The 10370-nt window shown below is 37.2% G+C and overlaps 1 protein-coding gene across 3 annotated transcripts; it reads right to left on the bottom strand.

The window, feature by feature from the left end:
- Positions 1-1747: 1747 nt before the first annotated feature.
- LOC129948795 (serine protease inhibitor 28Dc-like) lies at positions 1748-9673 on the bottom strand. Of its 3 annotated transcripts, none has more exons than XM_056059831.1 (5): positions 9339-9673; positions 3905-3988; positions 3113-3838; positions 2952-3049; positions 1748-2886 (listed from the first exon to the last, which is right to left on the bottom strand). In XM_056059831.1, exons 2-5 carry the CDS (start codon positions 3976-3978, stop codon positions 1949-1951), a joined length of 1836 nt encoding a protein of 611 aa, XP_055915806.1. In that variant the 5' UTR covers positions 3979-3988; positions 9339-9673; the 3' UTR covers positions 1748-1948. The 3 variants fall into 3 exon arrangements, with proteins under 3 accessions (XP_055915806.1, XP_055915805.1, XP_055915807.1); XM_056059830.1 differs by having other exon boundaries at positions 9464-9673; XM_056059832.1 differs by lacking the exon at positions 9339-9673 and adding an exon at positions 9118-9255.
- Positions 9674-10370: the final 697 nt, after the last annotated feature.

Below are 10370 nucleotides of genomic sequence, written 5' to 3'. Positions count from 1 at the left end.
AACATTGAAGTTGTCAGGGAGTTTAAATAGCTTGTCAAAAAACATATAAATGGGAAACTGCTGGATGCTAGCTAAATTAGTTATCAGCTTGTTGTGGTCGAAATTTTGTTCAAGAACTTTTGTGGACCCAAAATCGAAATTCAAGGTTTTTGAGGCTTCTGTAAATAGCTGCTTTTGTTCTGCAAATGAAGTATATGGATACCAATTTCTGGGGATATGGAAGTTATTCGAAAATACTCTTTTAAAAGAATTTTCCGGTTAGCGTATAACACACCCAATTACGCCGTATATGTTGAGTCTGGTCTACCTCTACAACAATGGAGAAATACACAAAAAGAATCTCGCAAGCTACGTATAGCCTTCCTAATAAAACATGCGGTGGTTTTAGTTATTTCTTTGCAGACCTTACAGTTTCATATATAAGTTTAATATTCAGAATATGAACTGAAACTCTTGAACTTAACTACAGGCTACATAGAACAGACATTAAGGCTATGTGTTCACTCTGCAACTCAAGCTTCTTTTCGTCGAAAAAATGATAAGGTACATTGAACGGGAAGTATGTTTGGAAACTGCCCATAAGCTCTGTTTCTCATACTAAAAAATTACACAAATTCTTTCTTGAGCCTGCGTTGAAGAGTGTTCAATGATTCGTTTATATGAACAAAATTGTTTCAGCCAAATTAAAACCACCTATTTTCAATAACTTAAGCTTCTTACAGTACATCTTTTTTTTTTTTAATCAAACTAACGTTAGCCGTATCTCAAAAACCTGGAGAGATGTAGAATTCAAATATGAAGCTGGGTCGCATCTAGCCTCTTTTTTAATTTCTTTTCTGCAGCTCAGCTTAAAAGCTAAACGTTGTATCGCAGTTCGTATACTTGGATAGTGGAAATGCTGACCCGAATTCCGAATTTCGGCCAAAAAACAATATCTTCTAAGTGTCTCATCATTTTTGAATCATAAATCTGTCTAAAGTATTGTTTTACTGAGTGAATTGCACTACGGACACAAAACCAAATCATCCTTAAAATAAGCTGAAAATACTACGCAATTTTCACTTGGGAAACATAGTAGAATATTTTTATTGACAGCCTCAGCGAGCTTTTTAAAATTTCAATGACGTTGATTGATGTCATGCTGATGATCATTTCTTATTTCAGATATTTCGAAAATTCTTCTATCGGCTTGAAGTACAACCAAAAGATTTATAAATGGGCACGTCCACTTTTTCAGCAGTGGATTCGTTGAACGCAGTTTTTGATGACGCAGCCACACATTTTGAGTTCGATATTGGCTCTGAGCTCGTTCAACATTTGTTTGTTTTGGAAGAATTTCGATCTCATTTTATTCTAAAATTCGGAGGCAAATAGCTTCTTCAACGTCTAATATGTACAGAACATCCTCAAATACAACTTCAACTAACATTTGTTATCTTTTTGTTTACTAACCAATACAAAAGGCTGATCTCAATTTTCAAGTTTCTTAAAATTTAACCATGTGTTGAATCAGCAGTTCTGTCAGATACCTACATACCCCAGAAATTCTTGGATACCTTTGGATTCCTTTTTTGACATCTCAGCTGTTTTTGATCAGCTGTTATTTTACACGTAAAACACTAACAAAAAGATAGTGAAAGGGTGTGTTCAAAAATTAAATTCAAAGTTGTCAAGTCCCAATCGGAAACCCCAATATTATAATTGTTTTTTTTTTTTTTTGTATACATTTTAAAACAAACACAAAATATTTGAACAACACATTTTTTAAATATTTAAAGTTCTTATTTTAATATTTTGATTTTATTAGACGATTATAGAAATACAATTTATAATATAGCTTAGTTTTTTTTAGAAGTATGTCTTGAAAGATTTTTTTTTCTGTAATAAGTTGAACTTAGAATCTTGTAGGTTTTTATAAACTATGGAGTATCTTCACGAAGTTAACAACTCAAACGGGTATATTAATTATTCCATAGAATAATGGCAATTTGGTGGGATCGTGTCGAACAAGTATCAAAAAAGGTGTATCACACCTCATCGACACATCTGGCCCGGTTTTAAGTAAAAATCCAGCAGTTGCTGCAGCTGCCTCTGTACCCTTTTCATTGATATTGAAATCAATTTTATGAACGATTTCATCAACATACAAATTGGGATTTTTCAAGCCTTCTGGATTAGAACGCATCTCGTCCAATTTTTGAAGACTTTTAAGTGAAGGTGTTAGTGGAACAGCTTCACGACGCTTTCTTTGTTGTGATGATGTCACTTCCGGACTCAATGTAGTTATGATTTCTTCTGGAATTAATGTAGTTTCTTCTTGAGAAAGTTCATCAACCAATGTAGTTGTCTCAACCATTTCATCTGGTCTATCGGTATTTCCAGTAGTTTGATTGTTTGAGTCTTCACTAAAACGTGAAAAAATCAATGGAGCATCACCAAAGCGATCAAAAGCATCAGAAAACAATGATGATGATGATGACGGTGCTGTTTTAGAAGAAGCTGATGATAAAGAAGATGAGATAATGTCTTCAGGAATTGGAACAATACTAGCTGCGAATTCAGACAAAGGAGCAATTTTCGGCTTTGTTGGTAATGAATTTTCTTCGGGATCAGCAATCAAAGCGAGGTCAGAACGGCGATCTACGAAGATGTCTTCGATGCCCATGCGTTTGAGGGCAGCCTTCAAGTGCATCTTATTTTCTACGTGGAATTTGGGAAAGGCAAATGTAACAGTTCTGTACTCCATTTTTGAGATGAGCTCATTTATGAGCTCACCCGTGAGTTTTTTCTGTAATTGCTGAAGTTTCAATCGCGTGGATTCTAGTGGCTGGATTACGTACATGGTAGTTTGATTTCCCTTGTAGGGCAAGCCGAGGATACGACAATCTAAAAGAGAAAAAAGAAGATTTATCTGAATTCAAGAAAGAACAATTCTCATTCAAAAAACTTACTGTGCTCTTCCGATAGATAATAGGGAAAAGTGCCACCATTATTCATAAACGTTATTCCAACTGGATAGCTCTCTGGTCCATCAGGATAAAAGGCTTGTCTGAAAGATCAAAAAAGATGGTTTTATGATTTTTGATTGGAAGTTGGCACACCTTTAACTCACTTAATATAATCATCAGCATCGAAAAACACCTTCTCCCAGAAGCCTTGGAAGTAGAGAGTGCTGGCCAAAACCATTTTTGTTTCACTACTAAGTTCGTCATCAATCAAGGTGGGAATCTTCCCGAGTGTATTCTGCTTCACCCAGCTGTTTATATAGTCCTTAGATTGTTCGGGATAATGAACGAAATCCAGAGGTGTGACTTCACTCTTGTACACCGATTGTGCAGCGTAAGCATAATCTGGCTTGAGACTAAATCCGTTTTGGATGAAAAGTGCATTCGAAACTCGAACTGTGTGGTCACCGAGGTCATTTTTCCCTCCAAAACCCAAACTGTGACCCGTAAAGGGTTTCAATCTCCATTCGGCGGTGGACCGAGATCTCTTTGGGAATCTGCCTTCAGACTGCATGACATCTACCAACAACGAACCAAATTCTTCATGAATCTTTGACGATTTCGAAGCGTTTTCTCCATCTCCTTTCAAAAGAGCAAAAAGTTGACTTAGTTGGTTGTAGCTGTTGCCATTGGCACCCATCTGGAGAATGGACAAAGCTGACATAACACTTAAAGGGGAGAATATTTGAGTGTTTGGATATTCATTGGTGTCAAGTGCAACTGCCAAATTATGGGCAAAGTTCATCACACTTTGTGCAACAAGTTCTGATGTTTTTTGATCATAGGGAATATCGGGTAGTTTCTCAGGGATTATAATTGGTCCAGGATTATCTCTGGGGGGTACAAATATTCATGTTATGCAATAGGTTTTAGAATTAAATAATTTTTGTACGACTTACTCAGCTGCAGTTGAGATCGTTAGAGCTAAGACTCCAAGCAGACATCCAATAACAAGTTCTTTTATCAGACCCATTTTTTAAGATCTGAAATAAATAATACGTAGTTTTTTAGATATTAAATGTCTAAAGAAGTCTTACAAAGTTAAATTGATAATTCTGGATTAATTCTAGAAGAAAGTGAATGAAGGCTGTGCTAAACACAAATTTCCCTTTAAAAATTCAATAAAATGAAAATGGTGAAACTTTGTTCCTACATGACAAAACTATTTATTTACGACTTTTTTGATGAATTTGGGCTGTAGTTTGGAAGATATTTCAATAAAGTTCTTCAATTGTTTCCACATTGTTAAAATAATATCGGTCCTTAACCTAGAAACCCACGTGAGCAATGTTCTCTTCAAATGAGCTTTCTACTACCCTTTAATTGCTACTTCTGGTGTACCCCAAGGTAGCTACTTTGGGCCTCTTCTTTTTATCCTCAACATAATGATTTGGAATTAATTAGTAAATCTTCCCATGTCTTGCTTTATGCTGGCAACACCAAGTTTTTTAGGAAGAGGTCAACTAGACTTTGATAGTCTCTCAGTCTTGTGTTAAAAGGACTTAGATCCTAATAAATACTTATAAAGGGTGATTTTTTTGAGGTTAGGATTTTCATGAATTAGTATTTGACAGATCACGCGGGATTTCAGACATGGTGTCAAAGAGAAAGATGCTCAGTATGCTTTGACATTTCATCATGAATAGACTTCCTAACGAGCAACGCTTGCAAATCATTGAATTTTATTACCAAAATCAGTGTTCGGTTCGAAATGTGTTTCGCGCCTTACGTCCGATTTATGGTCTACATAATCGACCAAGTGAGCAAACAATTAATGCGATTGTGACCAAGTTTCGCACTCAGTTTACTTTATTGGACATTAAACCAACCACACGAATGCGTACCGTGCGTACAGAAGAGAATATTGCGTCTGTTTCTGAGAGTGTTGCTGAAGACCGTGAAATGTCGATTCGTTGCCGTTCGCAGCAATTGGTTTTGTGTTATTCGAACACATGGAAGATTTTACGCAAAGATCTTGGTGTAAAACCGTATAAAATACAGCTCGTGCAAGAACTGAAGCCGAACGATCTGCCACAACGTCGAATTTTCAGTTAATGGGACCTAGAAAAGTTTGTAGAAAATCCGCTTTTTTATCGACAAATTTTGTTCAGCGATGAGGCTCATTTCTGGTTGAATGGCTACGTAAATAAGCAAAATTGCCGCATTTGGAGTGAAGAGCAACCAGAAGCCGTTCAAGAACTGCCCATGCATCCCGAAAAATGCACTGTTTGGTGTGGTTTGTACGCTGGTGGAATCATTGGATCGTATTTTTTCAAAGATGCTATTGGACGCAAAGTTACGGTGAATGGCGATCGCTATCGTTCAATGCTAACAAACTTTTTGTTGCCAAAAATGGAAGAACTGAACTTGGTTGACATGTGGTTTCAACAAGATGGCGCTACATGCCACACAGCTTGCGATTCTATGGCCATTTTGAGGGAAAACTTCGGAGATTTGATCTCAAGGAATGGACCGGTAAGTTGGCAACTATTCCAGCTTTGAAAGACAACATTTCCGAAGAAATTCGGGCTATTCCGGCCGAAATGCTCGAAAAAGTTACCCAAAATTGGACTTTCCGAATGGACCACCTAAGACGCAGCCGCGGTCAACATTTAAATGAAATTATCTTCAAAAAGTAAATGTCATGAACCAATCTAACGTTTCAAATAAAGAATCGAAAAAGATTTTGCAAATTTTATGCGTTTTTTTTTTTTTTTAAAGTTCTCAAGCTCTTAAAAAATCACCGTTTACAAGAATTTCAGTCCATTACTTTTTCACGTGAGCTTTACCCCGTTAGTATTTTTTCCATAATTTACCCATTCTCTCTTAAGCCCTCATGTTACGATTTAATAAATATACTTTAAGCAAACTCGTCACTCGGCCTTGTAAAACTTTGGTCAAAGAAATTTTGCAACCTTTACGTTACCAGTTTTCCCTACATCAATTTGCATTAAGAGTCTTCAAAGACGTTTTTTTGGAAAATTTTGAGCTGTTGAGACACTCTCTCGTCTACAGCAGCCACATTCTCCTCTGTGATTACTGGACGACTCGAAACCGGACTTTTGCACAAGTGGGTGCTTAATTTCATTAACAAAAAAGACGCACAGCTTAGGCTATACATCTTTCACTTTGAAAATAAGCATAAAGGCATTCAAACCGTTATGATACGTCATGGTATTGGCTTTTGTCAAATTGTTGGCCAGGAGGCATAAGCCTACTTTTTTGAGAAGAAATCGATAATTATTGGACCATAATTACCAACGTTTCTTGGTCTGCATTGGATGGTATGAAATATCCAACTACATTTATTTTAAACAAGGCTGCTCTAAGTAAATAGCTCAAGTTGGATTTATTCTTTTCGGGTTTCTTGAAGTCCAAGGTCTATGTCAAAACGTGGCAAATCAGGCTTATTTTCAATCATGAATTTTGATTTAGAGATAAACATTAAACGATAGACCGAATTACGAATACATATACCCTCAGCTATGTTCTTAAATTTTGCTCAAGCCTTTGAAAAGGTTTGCCACTTATCTATTGAGTACAAAATGCATAGGAACCTTGCCAGACAGTCCTACGCAATACTGATATCATATTATACAAACAGACTCTAAAGAGCACGGTACGACGAAAAATTATAGGAACTAAAGAAAAAGAAAAGAACACTTCAGAAAACGGATTCAGGCTCATTGATTTTGCTGCGGGTCGAAATGTCATGGTAGCCAGTACGCGTTTTTCAAACCCCAACATTCACAAAGGAACTTGGAGTTCTCCAGATCAATCTACCGTCAACCATATTGCGATCTACGCCAGACGCTTCCAGCACCATGGATGTCCGAACTTTCCGAGGACCTAACATCGACTCAGACTACTACCTCGTTGTAGCCAAGGTAGCACTACGGGTTTCCAGGCCCAAGCAAAACAGGGAGTTAGTGGGGAAGAATGAACGTTGAACGGCTACAATCGCAAGAGATCGCCAAATCCTTTTCCGACCGAGTTACAAGTAACCTCTCTCGAAGTTCTCTGCCGCCAACACAATGTATCGAAAACCAGTGCCAATATTGCCAAAATGTATTCAGAGAAGCCGCCTCTGATGTGCTGGGTTTGAAGCAGCCACCAACAAGAAACCCCTGGTTTGATGAGGAATGTCAGCAGGGACTTGCAGCCAAACAACAGGCACGCAAAGCGGTGCTGCATAAAACTACAAGAGCTGCTCGTGAGCTCTATTGGCACAAGAGGCGAGAGGAACGCCGACTTCTCAGAAGGAAAAAAAAGGGCATGAGAAGCGTGCGGTCGAAGATGTTGAGAGGTTTAAAAGCAGGAATGAGGTTCGAAAGTTTTATGAACAGGTGAAATGAAATTCACAGGTACATAAACCTAGAACAAAAAGCTGCAAAGACGAAAGTAGAAACATCATGTCAATGCTGAGGATATGGAAGGACCACTTCTGCAGACTGTATAACGGCAACGACGAACCAAATTCCGCTGTCAGGCAGGATGATCCTTCCATATCTAAGTTGAAGTCTAAAAAAGCCGCTGTAGCGGATGGCTTGAATGCTGAGCTCTTTAAAGCAGCTGGAGATAAGTTGGTTAGGAGCATGCACCAGTTTATCTGTAAGATATGGTCGGAAGAAAGCATGCCTGATGAATGGAACCTCAGTATTGTTTGCCCGATCCTGAAATATGGAGACCCTCTAAACTGCACCAACTATAGAGGAATCAGTCTACTTAACATCACCTGTAAAATCTTCTCTGCCGTAATATGTGAACGTCTAAAGCGCATTGTCAACAATCTGATAGGTCCTTATCAGTGTGGTTTTAGACCAGTAAAGTCCATAGTCACATTACGGCAGATCCTGCAGATGATCCGGCAGATGACCATGGAGAGTTCACGCTGCTCCATAAAGGTTGCAAACAACGTAACAGAACCTTTCGATGTCAGAAAAGGTTTTAGACATGTGTGTCATGCGATTTTTTAACATCGTGCTTGAAAGAATAGTGCAGAGCTAACACGTAAACACTAGAGGCACTATCTTTCAAAAGTCTGTCCAATTACTAGCATATGCTGATGACATGGACTTAATCGGAAGAACTCAGTGTGATGTCAATGGGGCTTTTGTGAGTATTGAGATAGAGGCGGAAAAATGGGTTTAACGGTTAACGACGGCAAAACAAAGTACATGCTGTCGTCAAGAAAGGACATATAACAACGACCACTTGGTCAAAACGTCACCATCGACAGACGTAACTTTTTGGTAGTCAAGGACTTCGTCTACCTAGGCTCCGCTGTAAACGCAGAAAACAACACCAGCGCTGAGATCAAACGCAGAATAACTCTTGCTAACCGCTGTTACTTTGGCCTAAGAAAGCAATTGAGTGGTAATGTCCTCTCTCGAGGGATCAAAGTGGTGCTATATAAGACCTTATCATCTCCGTCCTGCTATACGGTGCAGAAGCATGGACTATGACAAAAGCAGATGAAAGCACCTTGGGTCGCTTCGAGAGAAAAGTTTTTCGTGTGATCTATGGTCCCGTATGCATGGAGAGGAGAAGATAGAACGACGAGCTGTACGGGCTGTACAGCGACGTAGACTTAGCCAGAAGGGTTGGACTTGGAGCGCGAAACTGGTGACATCTAGCCAGGGGCCGAGCTAGATGGATAAGTTTGTAAGGTGAGGCCCTAGTTCACACAGGAATGTAGCGCCACCTTAAGTAAGCAAAGAAAAAATAAGCCGGGATACCACAAGGAAGTGTCCTAAGACCAAACTTGTTTTTTTTATACACCTTTGCTGATGATGATGCAATATTGGTGCCAGATATATTCGGTGCAAGAGCTACACACAAATTGGAGAGTCGGAAAAGTTAGTATTTGGATGCTAAACAAGTGATGCAAAGTTTTCTAGTAAAAAGCACATTAAAAACAAAGGAAAAGCAATAAACTTCAAGTAAGTTTTTTTAGTGCAGAAAACAACTTCCATAAACCACAATATTTGATTAGTACAACTTCGTGAATTAAGTTTTGATGAACAAAATCATACTACTACTATAATATTGTTATTTAATAATTCATTGTGTTTTTTGTTTAGATTGCCTTGATCTTGGCTTTTTAAATTACTTATCTGCAACACGTTCTACCGCTTAAAAAACAAAACTAGTAATTTACATAATTAAATATGAAATTAATCACAGCACAAACACACAAGAAAAAAGCCGCAAAAATTAAGTTAAAAATTTAGCAAAAATTAATACAATATGCTTCGCCAAAAAGCTTCATTAACATACTGACTATTCTTGGAGAAGTCTTATTAACTAACGTAAACTCGAACTTAAGCTAACTTAAGCTTTGGTAAGTTGCGATTCAATGACCCAATACTATTGAAAATAGTTGAATACCATTCACACTAAATTGCACCCATTGTTTTTGTTTTTAAAATCAATTCAAATATAGAAACCGTCAAGACCTTTTTATGAATGGCGGCAAAATTGAAGTTCCAAAACGTTCCAAGTTACTTATGTAGGTTAAAAGAGTTGCGTGTGTAAATGTAATTGAGATTTTATTGTAAAAATAGCAAATGAACAGCGCTTCCGTTTCAACACCGAAATCACTGACACCGACACTGAAACTGACGACACTGAAACTGACCGGTTGAAGCTTCAGTCAGGCTGAATGATCAAAATAATAACAAAATAAATTAAACCTATCTATAAACTCACTTAAAAATTCAACAAATTAAAAAAAACAATGATGGATGAATACAATGTCAAATTATATGTTAAAAATAAATAAAAATACACGAAAGGGCAGAGGTGTGTATAAGGCTTTGATAACCGGCTTCCAATAGCAAAGTTGTAAAATATATAAATGTATGTATAGGTAATAATAAAGTTTATTTTATGTCATATTTGCTATTCATCGTCGAAGAAGAAAAAATTAATAATAAAATTTATTTGCATGGAAATACCAATACTTCGATTCAGAGGATTGAGTTTAGTGAGACGACTCATTGTTTATTCTAACAATTATTTAATAATTGGTAGTGATGTGATTTGGTTGGTAAGATCTTTGCACCAAAAGTGATATTAACTTTTCCTAAAATGTGCGTGAAAATAGAAGAATCATTTATGAGATGATACACAATGGTTTCAATAGGTGAGAGTCACGATTTACGACTCAATAGTTTATTAAACAATTACTGAAAGAAAGTGGAACATCGTCAATTTTAATTAGCGACATTTATTAAAATATTTCAAATGGTTATAAATTCTTAGGACTAAACAAATTTCAAAACCACGAACTTAATTTTAGTCATAAAATTTGTAAGACCTGGCCTAAGCCTGCCTAAGGCTAAGTGGTAAAAAATTAAAAAA

The sequence above is a fragment of the Eupeodes corollae genome, chromosome 3 (assembly GCF_945859685.1).
Source record: "Eupeodes corollae chromosome 3, idEupCoro1.1, whole genome shotgun sequence".
NCBI classification, from domain to species: Eukaryota; Metazoa; Arthropoda; class Insecta; order Diptera; family Syrphidae; genus Eupeodes; species Eupeodes corollae.
Note: the sequence above shows the minus strand (reverse complement) of the source record. Positions and strands in the feature narration are given on the sequence as shown.

Bases quoted from the DNA above. Each gene is read 5' to 3' on its own strand.
- LOC129948795 (XM_056059831.1), bottom strand. From the start codon at position 3,978: ATGGGTCTGATAAAAGAACTTGTTATTGGATGTCTGCTTGGAGTCTTA. The intron at 3,839-3,904 runs GTAAGTCGTACA...TGTACCCCCCAG, and splicing joins ACGATCTCAACTGCAGCTGA to AGATAATCCTGGACCAATTA. The intron at 3,050-3,112 runs GTGAGTTAAAGG...TTGATCTTTCAG, and splicing joins GATGCTGATGATTATATTAA to ACAAGCCTTTTATCCTGATG.